The 22299-nt window shown below is 41.7% G+C and overlaps 1 protein-coding gene across 1 annotated transcript; it reads left to right on the forward strand.

The window, feature by feature from the left end:
- Positions 1-5922: 5922 nt before the first annotated feature.
- LOC104963113 (DNA excision repair protein ERCC-6-like 2) lies at positions 5923-14449 on the forward strand. The gene is given in 19 exon segments (XM_010791673.1): positions 5923-6222; positions 6566-6990; positions 7079-7195; positions 7370-7563; positions 7697-7790; positions 7997-8064; positions 8225-8432; positions 8562-8702; positions 9110-9226; positions 9355-9474; positions 9558-9629; positions 10279-10424; positions 10548-10643; positions 10791-10890; positions 10990-11142; positions 11539-11622; positions 13221-14253; positions 14255-14274; positions 14359-14449. Coding segments are annotated over 18 exon segments (3216 nt in total). The 5' UTR covers positions 5923-6194; the 3' UTR covers positions 14359-14449.
- The last annotated feature ends 7850 nt before the right edge of the window (positions 14450-22299 follow it).

A 22299-nucleotide genomic window follows, 5' to 3' on the forward strand; every position in this document is an offset into this window, starting at 1 on the left:
CAGCTATCACTCTGGAGGCTCTGCTGCGATCAGACACCTCACTCATTTTTGCTCCGGTGTCGTGGACACGTTAGACTGTCAGAACTTGTGTGATCCGTGGTTAGTGTTGTGTGTTAGCGTGTTGTTATATGTGCTTAGAGTAGCGTGTGGTATATGTGTTTAGAGTAGTGTGTTTAGAGTAGCGTGTTTTGGTTTCCCTGTGTTAGCTGCATTTCCCTGCGGCCTCATTAGCAGTGATTAGTAGTAATTAGTAGTGTTGTCAGGTGTGGATTTAGGCTCATCTTTAGAGTCCTCCTTCTGTTTAGCAGTTTACATGTGCCCTTTTGGCTCTTTAGTTTGGCTTAGGCTATATTTGCCCTCTTGTTGTTGTACACCTGTTTGTTATCCCATTAAACCCTATTATAATTAATTACCAATTCCATTCTGGTGTGTGTTGCCTTCCTCATCCCTAGTGGGTTCGTAACAACATAAATGGATGCGGTGCTTCCATGAGCGTCAAATACCGCCGCCGATGGGAATACATTGCAATCAGTTGAAAGCTCTTTGCGTCCGTTTATGAAGCTGAAGGAGCCTCGTTGCAATGTATTCCCATCGGCGGCGGTATTTGACGCTCATGGAAGCACCGCATNTTAAGTATCTTGCCCAAGGATACATCGACATGTTGACTGCATGGGCTGGGATCGAACCCACAACCTTCTGGTTGAAAGACGACCGCACTCTCTCGCAGCCACAGTCGCCCTATGTTCCAGCCCAAGGCAGGACGAGCAGACCTGGTGCGAGTCTGTGCCTGAGATCTTAAACCCGCAGCCGCATAGCCGAGACTCCGAGTCCCTGACTCCTCTGGTGTGAGGGAGAGAAGGGTCCATCTTTGTTCGCCGGGGTGTCGGCGTGGAGTGGACACGCTAGTAACAGGTACGTCACTGAGAAAAAAATCCAACCTTGTCGTTAATCCGAAAGGAAAAAGCGACGGTGTAGATTTTATTCTTTAAATAATATTAACTGGTGTGTTAATACCTTTTGTTTTTATCTCCGTCCCCTCTGGTGTGAGAGAGAAAAGAGAACGTCCTCGCTACCGTGGTGTCTGTGTGGAGGGAAGAAAAGCTAGCAACAGGTATGTTACTAGCTTGAAGAAAAAATCAAACCTTACCGTAATTTCGAAAGAAAGAAACGGTGAGGCAGATTACAATATTAACTGGTGTGTTAATATTGTTCAGTCTTCTTGCAAAGCAAAAAAGTAACCGGCAAGCGCCCGTCGACTAAACTTCTACTGATAATTCGAGATATGCTCTGAAGTGAGAAGAGGTGTTTGAATGACGCTGCGTCGTAGCGCAAGCTACTTATAGGGTGGGTGGATTCCCTGACGTAGACGTCAAGATCACCAGCCAATCAGGATTGGCGTAATGAGATTGATTCTTCTGTTACGCGTTGAGGTGCATCCCATAGTGAGACATCGAACGGAGTGTTATGAATGAGAACAGCGGGAGCCGTGGGTGCTCTGGACCTGCGCCTATCTCTCCTTCTTAACGTGGGCTCGCGCTCGCCCCGCTGAGGGAGAGCCAGCGGCAGCATCCGGCTGAGCTGCACTCTTTCCTCCTCCAAGCGGCGGAAGCGCTGCTTGACCGTGGTGACCGACCAGAAGAGCCCTCCCGTGGATACGGGGGGCTCAAGGAGATCGTCACGGTCCTTTTTGGAGAGTGCCGTGAGCCCCAATCACACGTGGCGTAATCCCACTGTGGCCAGGGACATGACGCGGCCAGCTGCGGCCGCCACACCGTGGACCAGCTTATTCATCTGTCCGATGCAGCGGTCCACATAACCGCCCTGGTCTTCCTGTGCCCGACAGCGAGAAGTCCTCTTCTCCCTCCTCCTCGATAAACGGGGCTGCGCGGCCTGCCGGAATGGCGAACACGAAGGGCACCTCCTCGGCCACCTCATGGTCCTCCATCTCCACCACCTCGATTTCCTCCTGGTCCTGTGCCTCGTCCGGCAAGACATAACGCACCTGCTCGAAGTGGTCCAGGCGATATTGACGTCTGAGCCGCGGGAGCGCCCGACAGGCACTGCAGGACGAGGAATGTCTGCCACCCCCCACGGCGTGGTCAGCCCCCAGACACTCGAAGCACCATCGATGAGGATCGGCGCCCGCGATCAAGCCAGGGCAGGTAGGGCAAGGCCAAGCTCCCAGGAGTGGTGAGTCCATTATTATTTCTTCTTCTTTCGTTTAGCTTCCTGTTCAGTTGTCTGCTCGCTGAAGAGAAAAAGGATGACGGTCGGAGGGCGTAGCCGCCTTAGGTAGGCTCTCCCCGATTGGCCGGCTACGTTTACGTAACTCAGTAGGTGAAAGCATGCACAGCATGATAGAGAGTAATACCCATAGAGTTCAGTAGAGGGCGGAGCCTGTGTGAGATATAACTTACATTGCTGTTCACAACCAAAACCAAATAGCAGTGTTGAAAAGTTAATAAGTACATTTATTTATGTAGGTACTTGGGTAAAATCATTTAACTTTACTCAAGGTTTTGGATGTCGTGTCTCTTTATTCTCATAAAACAACACAGCTCAGAGTAATCATGTTATGATTTTGACCCAGTTTTACTTCATTTAGAAAAAAATGTAACAAATAAAATATGATGCATGTCAAGGTTAAACAAACCAAGCCCCACTTTTAACAGGAAAAACATAAACATCTAAATGTATGCCTTTAAACACGTTTCACACGAGTAAATTTACTTTCTGACTACTCGTTGCAGAATAGCTAAATAGATATATGTTTTAATTTATTTTTTCTATATTGAGTAATAACATTTAACTTAATTTTAAATAAAAAAAAGGAAACATATTGTTCATGTGAAATACGTTTTTTTTTTTATGATTGAACATTTTTATAATATTCATATTTCTACATTTGAAAAACAACAATGCAGTTGGGTCTTTAGCAGGGTTTTCAATGGTTACTAGCTGGAACACTAAAAAACATCATAAATCAGATGTTTTTCAAAAAATGTAAGTTTTCATCAAGACTTAATAAAGAGCAAAGGAGTATGATAACCAACATTTAATTTCAGAAATTAAAGCCAAACACAGCTGACTTGACAAAGTCACTCAACAAATTCAACGAGTCATCTGTGAAAAAGGCTGTTGAGAACTTTTTATCTGCAGCCAATGCTCTATGTATCTCAACTCAATATGCTTGAGCAGTAATGTATTATTGTAAATGAGGCCAGAGAAGGCTCTTGTGGTTCAGTGAGAGAACAAGTGTGTGTCAGATCCAGTGCAGTATGTAAACTGTTTGACATCAGTGTTTGGACTTTCTTTATGAGAACATCTGTGGCAGCTGCCCTATAAATCCCTAGTGTTAAAAAACAGGAACAAAAAGTTACATTTTTGTATGGCAGTGTACCATAGCGAAAAGCGGACCTAGTCGTGCCTCATCTGCAGCGCCACAGCCAACGTTTAGGGAAAGTCAAATCGGGGATGGAGAACTGAGACAGTGTTACTGTGTGTTTACAACTCTTTTTGCATAGCAACAGAGAACCTGAAAGTAAGCTTGTTGATGAAAATAATATCAACCCACAAGGACAGACAAACACATCTCTTCGCCTTTCTTTTTCTGTATTTCTACGGAATCCCAAGTCTCAGGTCTTTTTAGATGAGTTTACTGACTTTCTTTTATCTTCTGTCTTGATTTGCATGTGTAATTAATTCTCTTGACTGTTGATATGTTGATGCTGTTGTGTTTCCTTTCCTGTCTCCAGTGTCAGTGCTCTCGCAGTCTCTCTACAGTTTCACTCCAGCCTATAGGCTTTTAATCAGTCAAGGCTTTTGGTTAAATACACTGACTGGATTTCTGATTCTGAATCTGACCAAGGATTTCTAATGCTAAAATCTTAGCAGATGTTTTATTTCTTTCAGTGAATTAATGCCAATTTTGTCTATACCGTCTGACCAGGAATTGTGTACACTTATTTCATAATGTGTACATTATTTTCGATTATGAATGCAAAGATGTAGGTCTTATGCATGAACAACTTGGGTATTCATGACTATACCTGTGGCCAAAAGGTAATGAACGCAGTAGAATTTATACGAACTTGGCCTATATAAATCTAATAAAATATATATATATATTGTAGCGTCTCGCTACAGGAACACAGGGAGGCTTAGTTTGTCCTTTATCCGGGAGTTTATTGTACAGATCACAGGTTACTGTTGGCCATAACTACGCCAAAACAATCAACTAACCCTGTCGAATTCTCACACTCCGTCACGTCTCTCCCGCTAGCTCTCCCCTAGCTTCCCGCGTCCCTCTTCCCAGGAACCTCCCTCTTCCAGCCCCAACCAACCAGACAACACTCTTCCACCCAAACCCACAGCTACAGGTCACAAGAAACGTCCATCAAAACAGTGGCATGTTCACTGACACTCTGTAAATCTCGGAGACTGCTCCTCTCTCAGCGTGGTGGCACGCACAAGCTGTGTTAATTTTTCCACCCAGGCCGGCTCTGCTGTATTCAACTCAATGCCACATGCGGCGCCCACCTTCGGTGTGTGGTCATCCACACTCCATGAAGCAGTACATAGCATCTCTCTCTCTGTGGCTATCCGTTCTCCGACCCTCAGCAGCGCCGAAGTGTTGCCGCTCGTCAGCTTCCTCCTCCCGTTTAATAGCGACATGGAAACTGTAGGCTGTATGGCAGCAATCACGTAGCACGCCGCTAGTTAGCTGCCGTTAATCTGAGTTGAACTTTTACTTCTGATACCAAATGTATCATCTCGCTACAGGAACACAGGGAGGCTTAGTTTGTCCTTTATTCGGGAGTTTACTGTACAGATCGCAGGTTACTGTTGGCCATAACCACGCCAAAACAATCCACTAACCCTGTCGTATTCTCACACTCCGTCACGTCTCCCGCTAGCTCTCTCCTAGCTTCCCGCGTCTCTCTCCCCAGGAACCTCCCTCTTCCAGCCCCAACCAATCAGACAACACTCTTCCACCCAAACCCACAGCTACAGGTCACAAGAAACGTCCATCAAAACAGTGGCATGTTCACTGACACTCTGTAAAATGCATACAAACTCTGAACAACAAACACATCAAACATCAACATTATAACCAGTCCGTTACAATATATATATATATATATATATATATATATATGTAATTATAACAGTATAAACAGTCTCAAAGAGCATAAAGATAGAAACCTACAAACATATGAACCAGTATGGTTCCTAGCATTAGTGCTTGACAATAAGTGCAAATAAACATTGAATTAATAAACCAGGTAAAGAATGCCTGATTATTATATTATGATATTAAAGTTAAATGTAAAATTACAAATGCAATATTAAGGATAAGGTACAACATGAAATAAAAGAGGCCTAAATATGAATCATAAGATAAGATTGAGAACCTATAGGCTACTGAACATTAATAATAAAAGGAATGTTGAAATAATATCTATAAATATTCATAAATGTATTTGTAGGCCTACGTGGGACGATGGCTTTTTATAATTTACATGTTTTTGGTAGGATTCATAATGTAACATTATGAGATTGCAGCCTAAATGTTCCATCAATATATTATTTTTAATGACATATACTCTCTAATAAACCACTGACAAGTCAAATATTTGTATTATTACACATCATTTCTCCCTTGGCGGCAACATTTCTTGAAAATTACATACATTTAACTTTTGTTTATTTCATAGAAATGCAATTTAGATTCTACCAAGCACTTTCAACATAATGTCCGAGAGTGAAATTTGTAAAAAAGAAAAAAAGAATGACGGAGAAAAACAGTCATTACTTAAAATATATACTTTACGGAATTTGTGTTTTTGTGGATTGTAACATTAACAATTTAATTGTATTTCTAAATCGGTAAAATGTGTCGAAAGTGCTTTACTCGTTGTCAGAACAGATACACATTCACTCAGCTGCAGTGGAGCTGTAGCAGCTCTTGCTCTGTGCCTTTATTTACCTTTAAGGCACATTGTATACTTAGCGTGAGGATAAAGCATTGGATAAAGTAAAAAAAACTTCTCTGTTTTCAGTTCGATATTGTCGCCGTTCTTTCCTTTGCTCAATGTGTTTGCTAAAATAAGCCACTCAAGCTAGCTAGAATGCTACATGACTTTTTTTCTCCACACGAAGAAGAGGAGGGAGGACACTTTTAATGAATCCTGATGGCTTCATCTTCTGCAGTTGTGAAAGGTCTGAAATGCATGTTTTTACCTGTTGTTACATTTTAGCTGGACACAATCATACGGCTACGCAAAAAGCCTCTGCAGCTAGCAAATAGTTAGCCATATTTATTTTCATGAAATCCTTAACTAAACTTACTGAAGTTACTCTTCCATCAAATAACATCAAATACTATGGTTTTATTGTGTAGCGATTTCTTGTTATATCTTTTCTGTCCATTAAAACAAATCATAGGCTAAAAATGTGACTAAATAATATACCCCACTTCTAATAAAACTGTGTGTTCCTTAGGTAAAGTAAATGTTGTATGAGAATAAATTAAGAGTAAACTAATGACATGTTTGTATTATAGCAACATGGCGTGAGGGGGACAGTTGTTTGGCTCCTGACCCGAGAGATGGCACCCTGCGAGAGGCCACAATTAAGAGACTGACCTCCATCTCTAATACTAATGATTCTACAGCATGGTTGCAATTCACTCACCTTGAAAAAGATGAAGAAAAACAAGAGGAGGAAGCTGTACCTGTCTCAAAACTCATGAGACCAGGGTTGAATCACTTCCTCCAGGAGAAGCCTATGTTTCCCTGCATCGCTGCAGACACCAGGCTTTGTGTCCCCTTAGAGTTGAGTGATGTTAATGGAGATAGTATCCCCTACACCATCAACAGATACCTAAGAGATTACCAGAGAGAAGGTATAAGGTTCATTTACAAAAACTACATTGGTTCCAGAGGTTGTATCCTGGGGGATGACATGGGCTTGGGAAAAACCGTACAGGTACAAAATAGTTGCACACTTAATATCTGATTGTTTTCTTTATAGTGGCTGTCTCTCTTATTTTCTCTAACTCTTGTTCTTATCTTAGGTCATTGGTTTCCTTGCTGCTGTATTGCACAAAACAGGTACATGGGAGGACATCGAGAAAAACAGGCCTCATTTTCTGCAGAGTCAGATGCCTTCCAAGCAAAGTAAACCCAACAAAGTGGGTATTGAAACACTTAACTTAACTTAAACATTTAACCAGAATTATAAAAGATGTCAGGATAAATAAGTATTTGATTTTAAATACTTGCTATGTTCATGTGCCACAATACTTTACATCTACAGATATGAGTATTCATTTTTTTTTTTTTTGTTTGTCCACGATCTGGTCTAGGTATTCCTCATTGTGGCCCCGCTCTCAGTGCTTTATAACTGGAAAGATGAACTGGACACATGGGGTCACTTCCAATGTGTAGTGGTCCACGGGCTGAGGAAAGAGGAGGAGCTGGCTCGCATCAAGAAGGGACGAATTGAGATCGCGCTTACTACCTACGAGACTCTGCGCCTTTGTCTTGATCAGTTTAATAAGTAAGACACATGCTCAACTCACTCAAGCAACAAACCATATCTTACGTGTTTCCTGTATGTGTGGATTTAATGTATTTCTCATATGCCTAATTAATGTTTTTATTAATAAATTACACATTTACCCTGCCTGCAGTATAGACTGGTCTGCTGTGGTTGTGGATGAGGCCCACAAGCTAAAAAATCCAAACTCTCAGATCACTCAGGCCATGAAGGATCTGAAATGCAAGGTCAAACAGCTTTATGTTTTAATTGTATTATTACTAGCATGTAACTAGATTCGGTTTAGATATACTTTTGGTAGAGAGCATTGGTGGTGTCATCAGGAAGTGTAAAGTCGCACTCAAGTGGTCTTCATCTCTGCTGTATGGAAAATATATTGAAATATGACACAATTTTAATAAGAAAATTAACTAAGCAATCATATTTTCATCAGATCAGAGTTGGCCTCACTGGCACCATCTTACAGAACAACCTTGAGGAGCTGTGGTGCGTCATGGACTGGTAGGTGAAGAGACTTTTATGTGACAACCCTTTTTCCATTTTCATATTATAAGCACATTTCAGTAATTCCGCCCTCGTAACGTAAGTGATAAATGTACAATTTGCAACTTTGTTTGAAAACATTTTTCCTGTTAGCTTTCATATGTTTTATTCTATGAAGGGCCATACCTGGTTGTCTTGGCAACTTAGGACATTTCAAGAACAACTTTTCGGATCCGATCGAGCAAGGGCAGAGGCACAGCGCAACCAAACGTGCCCTAGCTACCGCGAGGAAGACTGTCAGAGCTCTGGTGAGGAAGATCTCCTATTTGTTCCTCAGAAGAACTAAAGCTCTCATCAAGGAACAACTGCCTAAGAAGGATGACAGGGTAAGATTGGTGAAATGTAACAAGACTTTTGCATTTCTGGACTATATTCTATTACCATATTTCCACAGCTCTCTGATGTACTGTATATAAGCAACACTTAGACAAATGCTGGACTGTGTTTTCTCCTAGGTGGTGTATTGCTCCCTGACTGACTTTCAGCAGACTGTGTATCAGACGGTGTTGGACTCTGAAGATGTGACGTTAATTCTGAAGTCTTCAGAGAAATGTGACTGTCAAAGTGGGCGCAACCGCGGACGCTGCTGCTATAAAGTTAGTTCACTGCTTTGACTATTCTTTGACTCTATATGCTATCTTTTTTAATGGGTTGAACTTAATTCTAAAGCTCGAGCTGTTAACTGCAAATCTGAAATTCACCTTTTAATTGAGTTGTATGTGAACAACTTTTATGGAGGTTATTCACTAATTTAAACAAACATGTTGCGAAAATGTTCCTTTAAGGATCCAGTTGGTATTTCTTTATTTTACTTTTTAAAAACAATAAAATGCAGTGAATTGAAAAAGAAAATCAAATGCAACATTATAGCCAGTTACAACTGCCCATTTGGTTGAATTGTGGGAATAACTCTTTAATATCAGCATTCACGAACAACTCTCATGTAGTGGGAAAAAAAACAAAGATTGAGCACTCAAATAATATCTGATTCTTTGTTTTGCAGACAAATTCAGAAGGTGTGGAAATTAAGAGTCTATACTTTAGTTACTTGGCAATATTGAGGAAGATTGCAAACCATGCAGCACTGCTTCAGTCTACCGCAGGAACCAGTAAGAAACAGGTGAGTCACGTTAACCTATCACTGATTTACTGCACTTGTTCATTAGAGCTATCATCGGAAAGTTTGTCCAGCCTTCAGTTGAAATCTCTTAGTTTGGTTCACTATAACAACTCATTTGTATCTTCCAGGAAAAGTATGTGGGACGCATCTGTGCAAAGGTGTTCCAAAAGTTCCCAGACTTTGTGCAGAGATGCAAAGACGAAGCATTTGAGGCCTTGTCAGACCCGCTGTACAGTGGGAAAATGATGGTAACGTTTGGGAACAAAGGCTCTGTCATCTGCTCATATATGGGTTGTTTCCCTTTGAGTGACTATGTCTGTGTTTCTTTCAGGTTTTGCAGAAGCTGATGAAGCATTACTTGCAAAGGAGAGATAAAATACTTATTTTTTCTCTCTCAACCAAGGTGAGAGCTCAGTTTTTGTGGGTACCTTGTGTTTATTTAAATCAGAATTGTTATGTGTCGGCATGTTTGCAAATATGAGTGCAACGACATATTGTAAGATTCCGATGAGCAACATGGTTACACTCGCTCTTATCCATTCAGCCTTCCAACACACAAACAGGCCTAAACACACACTTAATTGCAAATGCTGTAAGGGCAGATTACTTGTTTACAGAACAAATTGTAGCAGGAGGCATGGTTTTCTCATGACATAGATTAATAGGTGAGCCTTTGTGTGGGGGCAATTAGAGGTTTAAAGATAATTCAACTCTTCAGAGTGTAATTGTTGCTGTCACCTGAGACAGTAATAATATCTCGCTGCTATGAGGTCATATTTTCATGGCCTATGTTTAGCTTTTTTGGTAATCATAGAGCCCATACAGATGTGATTGTGCAAGACTCGGCAACCCCTATAGTGTATCTCTAAATATACATGCCTGTGGATATTCTGTTTCATTTTTATCATATTTGTTAGTGAATCCTTTGCTTTTTATATCCCCCATACAAACTCTTAAACCTTAGCGATGGGTGAATTCACATGACAGATGTAGGGATGCCTGTTTATTAACAGTTGACTTTGAACACTTTGTTGTTGTTTACTACCTGCCAGCTGTTAGATGTGCTGGAGAGCTACTGCATGGCCGAGGGGCTCGACTACATCAGGCTGGACGGAACCACCAAAGCCAAAGAGAGAGTCCAGATTGTCAAAGAGTTCAACATCTCTCCTCACATCAACCTCTGCCTGGTTTCCACCATGTTAGTCAAACATTGATAATTAGATAACAAAGTTTCATATTTCCAGTTTAAACCTTTAGTGGTTTGTTTAAAGAACAAGCACTTATTTTTGTCCATTTTCGAATGTCTGTCTCTTTCCATCAGGGCGGGTGGTCTCGGTCTGAACTTCGTAGGGGCCAATGTGGTTGTACTCTTTGACCCTACTTGGAACCCAGCCAATGACCTCCAAGCTATTGACAGGTAGATTGTGGGCCAAGTTTTCAAATACTTCAGTTTTTTATTCTGATGCTGCTTATCTCTACCACATTCAGCTGCCAGTATAGTGTACCTAGTAATATTATGTGCTGACCGGTGCTTTTGTGTTGATATGTTTGTGTCTGCTTTCAGGGCATATCGAATTGGCCAGTGCAGAGATGTGACTGTTCTTAGGCTGATCTCATTGGGCACCGTAGAAGAGGTTATCTACCTCAGACAAATTTACAAACAGGTACCAGATAATCTTAACAACACACAAGTCAAACAATAACAGAAAAAAACAAGCACAATAATATGTTTTGACAGTGTTTCCAAATGTCCTATCTTTTAGCAACTTCAGTCCTCCGTTGTCGGCAAGGAGAGTGCGCGGCGGTACTTTGAGGCAGTGCAGGGGCATGGTGTCCATAAGGGGGAGCTGTTTGGGATCAAAAACCTCTTCAGGCTGCAGACCCTAGGGTCATGCCTCACCCGCGAGATACTAGAGGTTAGAAAGCCTCCATAGCTTTTACAGTTTTACTGAAGATGTATTTTGATGTAGCGTACTTACTCAACTCACCTTCTTCCAATGTCACAATACAAGGTTTCACAAAACAGTCAAGAAAACGTATAGTTTATTTATTTTATTTGGAGTTTACTGATACTATATGTTGTCAAATTGATTGATAATGTCATTGCAACTCTAGTTTCTTATAGGAGTTTTAGAGGCATACTGCACTGTTATTTCCTTGAATTTTAAACTTAAAAAATACACATGTACAGCCTAGTAAAAATGAAAACTGAAGGATAATTATTTTGTTGATGATTGGTACATAATTGAATAGATTGTCATTGACACGGTTAAGTTGATAAATGTGTGTCTAATTTCTTGCTTTCCCGTCAGCGAGAAGGACAAGTTGAGGCCGGCGTAATGACAAGCAGCACATACACGGCTGAAGAGAAGGAGGAGGGGACGGAGGGAGTTAGCGTGAGTAGTTATGCCCTTCTCAGAGACCCAGAACCTTAGGGCAGTCATCTTCCCATCCCTCACTGTGTCTTCTCTCCCAGGCGGCCCCCTCATCCTCCCATTCCCACGCGAAATATGGGGTACCTCCAACAGGGACCCTACCATCAGTCTGTCAACCATCTCACGCAATCTCATTTCAGTTTATTGCCTTAGCTGAGACTATTTATCTTTGTTCTTTTCTCAATTCTTCTTTTTATTCCTGTTCACCCCATTTATGAGGAAATATAATCAGCTTCCACTTTGACAAAATAAGACATATTATGCTACTTTTAAAGGAAGAACATTGGGAAAGTAACAACATGATCAAAACGGTTCTTATCTTTATCACGCTGCTGTAGCTTTTAAAGTTTGTAGTTTTTCCTCACAGCTGTTGGGGTTAGCATGGGTTCAGAAGGTTAGAATAAATCCATATTACGATTTTTTTATTGCCGTAAAAAAACAAAAAGACTATCTGAATTTGCTCAAACAGCTCTACTTTGACTTATAATCATTTGTTCATAAAAATGTCTCACTATGCTACTTTCATGTCACCTTATCATGGTTGTACTTTGACTGATGTGGTACAGTATATATGCCTACATTTAGCCAGGGACTACTTACATTAGCAGAAGTCTCTATGGAGGTTTTGATGCTTATGTATTGTGCAAACCGGCAACAACTGGAATCTTGTGTAACCCACTATAGGAACGGACTGTTCCTGACCCTTTCAATCGCAAAAATATGTAATACTGTTTTACAAAAGAATCATAACTGCAATGCAATACATTTTGGGTGGAGCATAACTTAAAGTCTTTGGCCTTCAAAAAACACATCTTTCCACTCAATTCTTTGTGGTTTTGTAAAACTGAAGGACGAGGTTCTCTTTGTGTGCTTCTCACTTTCTCTCTGATGCAGGGTGCAACAGCTGGATGTAATTACTTGTGTATCCTGATGGAAGGAGCAGACCACACTGAAGCCTATCTTCTGCTTTTCAGCTATTTATTTACACAGCGATAGCCCTTATCATCCAGTTCCCAGCCAGGTCCTTTTTAACTGGGCTGTTGCTCCACTGAGGCCTTTCAGATTCTTCCAAAAACACAGAATACACTGGGGTGTCTTAACACGCACAGACTGGGGCTGGAGGCGTGTGAGCACCAACATGCACACAAGTACGGAGGAATTGATGGAAAATTGATGGAATTAGAATCACTGTTGGTGGTCGCTCTCATAATGCTCCCATTCATACAAGTCAAGGAAATGTTTTGACCCCTATCTTTTATTCATATTACGTCATGGTCGAGGGCATATGTCACATTTATTTGTATTGTGATTCACTTTTACAAACATCTGTTTTGTGTTACACAATAATATCTTATGCTGTTCCACTGAAAGATGGCAAGAACAAGGGGAAGGGAGGAATTTGAAGCCGATTTGTGCTATTTTGGAGCTAAATCTTTCCCACACTGTCTATTTAAATCTTTGACATGCATTTGTTGTTCTCTTACTACCTACGTTGTGTTTCTTTCTATTTCAAGCTGTCCCCACTTTCTTAGCTGATTGTTTGTATTGTCTCATTTTAGAAACCTGGCGATTCCCCACCTGCAGATAACCCTGTACCAAATAATGAACCAGCCCAGGAGAACAGAGGTGCATCAAAGGTCCCAAAAGGGGTGCTGGACTTCAGCAGTGGAAGTGAAGAGGATGATGAAGAACAGGGTCTTAAGAGAAAGGGGTCAAAGCCCGGTGCAGCGGATGGCAACAGTGCTGCTGCTGGTCCTGGTCGAGTTAGTCTCCTTCAGCACGGTTTCTCCAGACTCCTCGAAAGGGTCAAAGGGAAACCAGAGTTAGCAGAAGGGGACAGTAGTCCGGGTATCGAAGAAAGCCCCTCTGAGGAAGAGACTGTGGATCAAAATGTGGAGGGTGCCTCCTCTGGTATTTGCAAAAGCTCTGATGCAGGAAATGCATCAGTCGGTCCCCCTAAATTGGGGACGAAAACCTGGGGTTCAGACATAGAAGACAGTGAGAATGGAGATAGTGGCAAAGAAGAGAGGGTCTCATTGTTTAAACAGAGTGATGATAATGGAAGGAAGAGACGGGGCCTGAAAGGGTGGACAAATAAAAACATTACTGTTGATGAGGAGAGTGATGGAAATCCCTCACCTGACAAAAAGAAACCTAACAAGCTCAAAACTTCAGTTCCAAAAGTACGCCGCTTTAAGGGTTACTCAGATGAATCAGAGGATTTGGACATAGAGGCAAAGACCTGTCCCAAGAGGAGCACTTTAAATTCACATGGTAGAGGAAGTTGCAGAGAAAATCTGGACCACAACAAAAAGTGGCTAAGTGCTAGTGTTCGGGAAAAGGCCAGATCCAAATACACAAAGGACATAGAGACATTCACGTCTTCAGAAGAGGAAAACACTCCTGTTAAGAAAGGGAGGTCTCCAGGATGTCCCTCAACATCTCCACAAATAGAAAGATCCAGGTTTGAGTTGACAAAAGATGTGCAAAGAGCTGCAACCACCAGGACAGAGAGACGAGCAGGCATGCCCAAAGCTGTTTCATTTACAAATCTAAAATGTCAGACATCCCCGGCATCCAAAGGAAAGGATATAACTATTGACAGTGTGCTAGGTAAATTCAATACCTTTGATTAAATGATTATAATTCTTAATGAAACTTTATTCAACATTAATGATGTATATTTCTGTTTTAAAGGTGGTGTACACGAGGTGTTATACACCCACTCTAACCAGCGCGTTGTGGGCGGGAGCAAAGCAGAGGAGCGGATGAGTCGAGCTGCAGTACGAGATGTGTTCGAGCGCAAGATGTACTCTCAGCTCCCGGCTAATCGCCTTCTAGGCACACAGGAGGTAATATATAAAACTGATGTATCTTGCCATGCCAAATCGGAGTAGATGAATTCAATTGTATTTTAAAAGACTTTATTGACTGTATCAGGCACATATGCTCACTACCACATGAGAGTGGATGTAAACATAATCTATTTTAGTAGCTTAACAAGGCTTCAGTCGTGCTTTATTAGTGGCAGCAGTTTTACCTTTACCATCAACATCCAATATCATGATACTTATCTCAGCCAACAGCACAGACTAGGGGAGAGAGGCTGCTGGCAAACAAAATGGTCACTTATGGACTTCTGTTGGTTCCTTTGTATGATTTTTGGATCATAGTTGTTCTGATTTATTCTTTCCTTTAAGGTCCTATGCACACGGCATTTAAAGCAGCAAACAACGTGTGTGTGTGTGTGTGTGTGTGTGTGTGTGTGTGTGTGTGTGTGTGTGTGTGTGTGTGTGTGTGTGTGTGTGTGTGTGTGTGTGTGTGTGTGAGCCCTGTCAAGGAGGATACAAAAAGAAAAGGGGAAAAAATATGTTGGGACGCAGCTCAAATTTGAACCCGCGCTGCTGCGTGAAGGACATGGGGAACCTGCTCCAACATCAGAAGTCCTTCATTTGTAATGGCAATTTGTTGGTATGTTTAAATGTTTTATGTTCTTGATTGTACCAGAGTCTGTCATCGAGCCCGCCAGACAGTCCGCCCTGCCTCTCTGCTGTCAGACTGGAGAGGCCCAGTGTGGACCATCCAGTCCGCTTTGCCAACAAGAGTGTGCACCAAACCAGAAACATGACCTTCATCATTGGAGAGACTCCTCAAGCCATATGCAGGTACTGAAAAGGTGTCAGAAGAGATTGAGGGGAAGCGAGAAAAAATAACAAAGGCGACAGCAGATGGGAAAGTGCAAAAAAGCTGAGAATAAAAAAGAATAAAACATGTCTATTGTAAAATATAACATAGTGGGTAAGAGAGGGCATGGACGAGAACCAAAGTTATGGGTAGATGTAATTAAGGAAAACTGACTCAGTGTAAGCGGCCAGCATGGTTTGAATAAGAATAAATCAAGTCAGGGAATGAAAAGAAGAAAGGTGGTCTTTAGAGTGAAGTAGGAAGAGAGAGATTCCTGGCAGCGTAGGGAAGGAGGCCAAAACTTACCACAGGTATGGTGTTGAGCGCCCCCACCTGGGCCTCAGGAATTATATGCGTCTGTTTTTAGCGAAAGACCACCTCTGAGCTTTCCCTCTACACCTATTTCCCAGCATCATGCCAAAGATTACCCAGTTATGTTCAGGCCAGACTGTGCTGGAGTTTTCCCCTCCACAACCACAGCCCTCCTGACTCTAACCAAAAACGATCGCCCGAGGACTTCCAAACCCACACTGATGTACACACTTCCTAACAAGCATTCACACACACGTACAGACACACACTGCTCAAATACACACCTCTGTCTCTCTGGCTGCTTCACCTCCGCCCCCCACCTTCCCAAAACACTCATATACAGACACATTTTATGGCTCCAATCTCACTTCCCAAGGGTGAGCCTGTATCTCTGCCCAGAGGCTCACCAGGGAGGGAAACTAGTATACACCAGTTATATTGATATCCCCTCAATTAACCTTGCTGTTTAATGATTTTAAACCACATTCACATCAGGTTTTACTGCTCTTACTTTTATTTATTGTTTTTCCATCGAAAGCCACAAATGGTAATGACTCCACCATAATGCCGGACAGTGACTTTGAAGTATTTCTGTCCCCAAGTCTGGTGAGACCAACGTTTTAATGACTGCTTTGGAGCTCAGGAAAAACATCTCATACTGCATGGGGCTCTGAATATGAGCATGAATATGTGGAGAACTATTCATATATCCTAGGCCTGTTGGACCCACAGAATACGTGATTTAATACGATGGGTTTCCTGTTTTTTTTTAAGACAATACTTTAAGTTGGATTCAAAGTACCTTATTGTATGCTTACATGTCACATGTCCACAGTAAGTCAGGACTTGTACTCACTGTATGTGTGTGAATATGATGTTTTAATTCACATGATATTACCAATTGATATTGCTTGTAAAAGCATACACATTTTCTTAGCATGGATGTTTGTCAAACAAATTTCTGTTCTTGTGTTTAGGCAGCAGCTCGAGGAAATGGCAGAACAATTGAACTTTCCCTCAGTCCATCAGTTTGCACTTGAGATTCTGAGGAAAAACTCGACCCAGAGACTGGCGTGGCTACGACAATATTACACATCACTAAACAACCCTGACCTTGACAAAACGGTCATAAACTATTTCCCAGAATCTGATTCAACACAGACCTCCTTTTCAACCACAACCTCCACAACATCTACCAGAACATCCCCAAAATCTCAAACACATACCCGAACCCCACAAAAGGATGTTCCAAAAGCCAAAAGGAAGCCTAAATACTCTCAGAATAATCCTGAACCTAAAATGATGCCGGAAAGCCAACAAAACAATGTTTCTGTGCAGAAGAAAAGGTCTAGACGCCCACAAAATGATGTTCCTGTTCCCCAGACAAAGCATAGAAACCTGCAAAATAATGTTCTACCGCCACTTAAAAAGCAAAATATCCCACACAAGAATGCCCTAGAACCTCCAAGTGATGTTCCAAGCCTTGGGTCAGACGAGCAGGAGGAGACGGTCTGCAGTGCCAGAGGACATAAGAGGACAAAGATGAATAGTGTTTCTGGTTCTAGAGCCTTCGGTGGTCTTGGTTTGGATCAGGCCAGCAGCAGTGGTCTGACATCTGGGGTGGTTGCTGCTTTCCCGACAAGCACAGACAGAGATATTCCTTCTTCTCAGGACCTCTGCCATGGCAGGTCCACCACATTATCCAAACCCACAGCAAAGGAAGGGCAGAAACTGTCTACCAGGAGCAGTGCAACTCTTCAAGGCCAGAGAACAAATCCTCTGACCTCTTCTCCTCCTGAGCAGGCCAAATCTTCTTCCAGTCATTGTTCCCTCCTTAAAGATCTGATAGGAGACACCTCAATTCTGGATGACCTGCTAAAACCCAAACCCAAGGGAGTCAAAAAGAGCCCGAAGACAGCTCCTGCACTGTCCAACGTGTCAGTGGGTCCATGTCTTACCACGCCTTCTCCATCCAAAATCACTCTTAATACTGATCCTGGTGCAGTCATAGACTCGGTGTCCCCTCCAAACAAGCCCCCTACACATCAGGTGGTTTCAAAGGGCAGTCGCAAAGATTTTTGGGACATCCTGAATGAAGGTAATGAGGAGAGCATCAACAGGTTAACAGACCCAGCAGAAGTACAGAGGGTTTGCATCAACACTCGTATTGCAGCTAGAGGTAGGTCTGGAAAAGAGGAGAGGGAGAGTCTCTGGAAGACTAATGACAAGTTCCTGTGGAAGAAATGAGAGACAATTAGTTACATTTTGTACTTTTTTAAACTTTTGCAGTTCTGAAGAAGATTCCTAGAAATGTCCCCGTTGATTATTTAAAGCAGGTTTTCCTACCTCAGACTTTCTCAAGTTTGTATTTTATTACTTTTGCCCTATTATTTTATTCTTTTAAAGAGTGTTTTAGTTTTTTAGTGTCAACATTTGAAGATCTTTAGTGTTCATTGAATTAGCGAGTAATCATATTGCTGACTGTTTCTTGGTTAAACAGTCACTTTAAGAATTAAAACCTTTTCTAAATTTTATGGAAGTTATTGCCCTGTAAATTGTTTTATTTCATAAGCATTTACTATGTACTGTATATAAAATTGAGCCAAAAGGGAAACACACATTTCAAAATCGATGTCTTCAAATATTTTTTTATTCTTAGAGATCCCAAAGAGAAAACATAACATTCTCGCACTTCAGAAGCTTTCAAATATATTAAAGTTATCAAATGTTTTGCATGTTTGCCTTAAACATTTAGTTTTGTTTTAATGGATTACCAAAAATATTTGCCGCTCAAACTAATGGTGTCGGCTCCAATTCTTTATAAAAATAGGTGAACCAAACTATACAAAGTTGTTTGCCTCCTGTGTTCACATGTACAGTAGTTTAAGTTCAGTATCAAGGCCCAGACTGGCTGCACTTGATATGATGATAAGCGGGAATCCCACTCCGCTGTAGGCATTAGCTATCATCGTTATTGGATACCACAACTGCCACCGGGGTGGCCCTGCAGAGATATCACTTAAAGCTCCCTAATGGCTATTATGTCCCCCTCACTTTGAACACATCACTGCCTCCTGCTCCCCATGAGATTGCATATTGTGTAGATGGTGTAGTTTCCCTGCACAGTGTTCTGCACAGTAATCTGATCGTCTGTGGCTCAACTCTAGTGGTGGAAGCTGCTGCGCAATTAGTGAAATAAAAATAACCAGTCGAAGACTTAGTGGAGCTGGGAGAAGAGGGATGAGGAGTCACTTTCACACTCATCCGTCCACCAATCATCTGTGAAATCCACTCCATAGAAACAAAAAAGACTGTTATCAAACTAATAGTTGTAATGTGAAGAAGAAAGCCCTTAATGTGGGTGTATGTGTGCTAAACCTCACAGCTGTGTCCGCCCTCTTTTAATCTGAGAAAGTAGAACCCTGAAGAGAGCTGCTCTGTGTAAGTGTTGTGTTTTGTTTAGCAGAAATGAGAAAGTGCTGATAGCTATCAATAAACAGAAGAAAAAAGGCCCTACATGCCTCAACAGAACAGGCAGCTCTGTCAGGGTTTGTATGTGTGTGTGCTTGTGCATGTAGGCCTTCTGGGTGGTAGATCTTGACGATCTTCACACACATATACCAAGGCCACACATTTGTCACACCTGTTCAAATCACACACAGAGAATAAAAAGCCCTTTCTCTTATCCCAAACCCTTCCCTCTCTGCTTTTCTCATTCTGTTTCACCGTTAACTGAGAACCGCAGATCCCTATCTGTCTTTTTGTGGTCATAGTCTGGTTCAAGTGAGATAGCAGAGAGGCTTTGCATTTAACTGACAATAGAAAGGCTCACCCTCTGAGTGACAGTGGTTGGAGGCTAATGGAGGCCAGCTAACATGGCTCAGTGGCAAACAAAGCTCTCTTATCCTTAATGCTAACGGCAGTATTCTGTCAAGGATCTGGAGTGAGACATTCAACACCCATGAATGGCTACCGACAATGTCTCAAGTCTGTGTGATGATTGCATTTGATTTTTTTACATCCTGTGGTGTAATTTGCCATACCTAAGAGTCACAAAAAATAGTGAAGTGAAGGTGTGTTCCGATTCTCCCATTAGTGTTTCTGCTCTCTGTGTCAAGGGCAGCGTGAACACTTTGTTTATATTTCCTGTCACTTTCACCTGGGTGTGTGTGAGACTGATATAAACGGGACAGTCAGAAATCGCGGCAGAGGGCAGCCCTTTCAATGTAGATTTATTTTCAGATGTCAGGCTGTGACACCTAGTTTGATTTGATTTGTTAATAGCTGTGAATGAGTGTTGACCCGTACTGACCTGGGCCTCCAGTCCTTTCTGGCTCAGGTTTCAAAAGAATTCATTCTGCAATGTGTTAAGAAGGTTTGCAGAAATCAGCAGAGGCTGATAAAGAACTAGCTCTTTTTTAATGAAGTATTACATATTCTTATATGAAAGAAGTCTCGACAGTTAGCCTGTGGGTTCTGGTAACTAACAGAGGGTCATTGTGGGTCATCGGTTTGTGTTTCTTAGGATCTTTGTCGCAATAACTCAGACTACTTTTTCTAAACAGCTTCATTGAGATCCAATTCACTAATTTCTTACTTTCCTTCCTTATGACCTTACAACATACGTGAAGGAGGTTTGGGACTCTAAAGTCAATAATCACGCTGCACAGGCAAACATAATAATAATAATGATATTATTTAAATCTCTCCTGTGCCCAAACTCTGCAGTATGCACATACTTCGTATGACTCGAAAATATTGTCATGTTATAGAAGGTCAATTAAAAGCATGTCCCAAATTCGAATTTGGGGAAGTCCAGACAAAACACAAATGAAGGAATGTCTCGTGAAATAATCCACACTGTTTATGGGATGCCATCACAGCAAGAGGACATTCTTTTTTAGGGCCTTTAAGGCTGTGGAAATATGCATCATTTTTGTAGGATTCTCCTTAGGGCAACTGTTACAATGTAAGTATCATTAAAAACGTGTATTTAGGTGACCGTCATAGGTGTTTATGAGGGAACAGGATAAAGAGTTTGTATCCAAATCCTATGAAAAAACTTTAATGGTGACTCAGCACACAAAAAACTCCTATAGAGGGGTACAGAGTCCTCCTGTTGTTACGGTTGCAGGCCGAGGAGGTCTCTAAATGTGAAAAAGAACAACTCCCCCTCTTCGTTAGGAAATTACACACCATTTGCCACTCATTCCTATCCAGTTACCCGGGCAACTGTTAGCTGTAATTTAGGTTAATTCACTGGCTCCTGGGCCCTTCCGTTCCCCATTGTGCCCGTCCATAAAAGAGATATAACACAGATGGACACGCACACACACTATGTTTTGTAATGCAGTAATGCACACAGTAAAAGGACTAATCCTCATTTGTATTGCTTCTCCTCAACACGGCTCAAAATAGACTGTGCCAATGAATTTCTTAATTTTGTTAATGAATTGCTTAAATCTATTCACTCTGAACACCTGCATGAGTGAGGAAGTGCTGGAATTATGACATTAATTTTGCATAAAAGACACTCGTCCTCTCTAAACCTGTCTGGTCTTGAAGGTGGAAGTGACTGGGATGAAGGGAGGTCTACTCGATTGCTCCTTTCAGAACAAAAGGAATGGAAAACTATATTTTCCCGTGGGGTAAATATTGAGAGAGCAGAGATATAAACGTACAGAAGAAAGGCTTTTCTGAGCCGCCTGGATCTCTGTTGCACTGCCAAAGGCCTGTGCGTCACTTGATCCATTGTTTAGTGTAGAAAGTTCTGGGTAAGCAAGCGGCTGCCTCCCTGCTCCAGCTGCAGCCTCTCTACTGTTTATGTTTGCAGGGCCCTTCTCCTTGAAGTGAGGCTATCCAAGCAAAGCTCAGCCATATGTGAGCACTGGGCCGTCAGAGAAGTCACTGGTCTTTTCTTTTCACTTTTTCTGATCCATCTCTCTCTCTAGAACATTTCCATTTTCACCCTTTCTCTTCCCTCCACCCTGTTTCATCCTCTCTACCTCTGTTCCTCTGCCTGCATGCTCCCCCTGCCAGTCCCTAACAGCCGGGTCTTTTGGAGAAGATGAAGGGTTTGAATTATCTTCTTGAATTTCAAAGACCTCCATCCTGGATGGAAGAGAAGTGATGGGTATTACTCCTGTAAGAAATAATTACCCCTAAGATCTCCTTTTGCGACTGAATCTCTGTGGCCTCTGCAGCAAAGTTTGAGAGAGAAAGGGGTAATTATGTCACATAAATATTTCAGCTAGTAGCCTATAAATAATTTAATATTTATACTGGTAGTCAGTCTGAGAAGCACAGCACATTCAGGAGTGTGACGAAGGTAACTTTTGCACTTTATTAGCGTGATTTGCACATTACAGTTAAACATTGCATATTTTCAAATGTTTATACTATTTATTGATGTAGTATTTATTAAATGATTAAACCGTATTAAATCGGAATGTCGTCGGGCCCTCGGCTCCACCTGGAACGAGAGGGGAGTTATAGCGAGAGCGCCGAAAGTGTTTGTTTGTGTAAGATTGACAGCTGTTGAGATTAGTCATTGTGTGCAAATGATATGTTTTAGCGTGTAAAGGTCATGATGTAAAGTTGCATTAATTGTACAAGTTACCACCGTGTTATGCTGTTCAGTTA

Source organism: Notothenia coriiceps, unplaced genomic scaffold, assembly GCF_000735185.1.
Source record: "Notothenia coriiceps isolate Sejong01 unplaced genomic scaffold, NC01 NC01_scaffold00035621, whole genome shotgun sequence".
Taxonomy (NCBI): domain Eukaryota; kingdom Metazoa; phylum Chordata; class Actinopteri; order Perciformes; family Nototheniidae; genus Notothenia; species Notothenia coriiceps.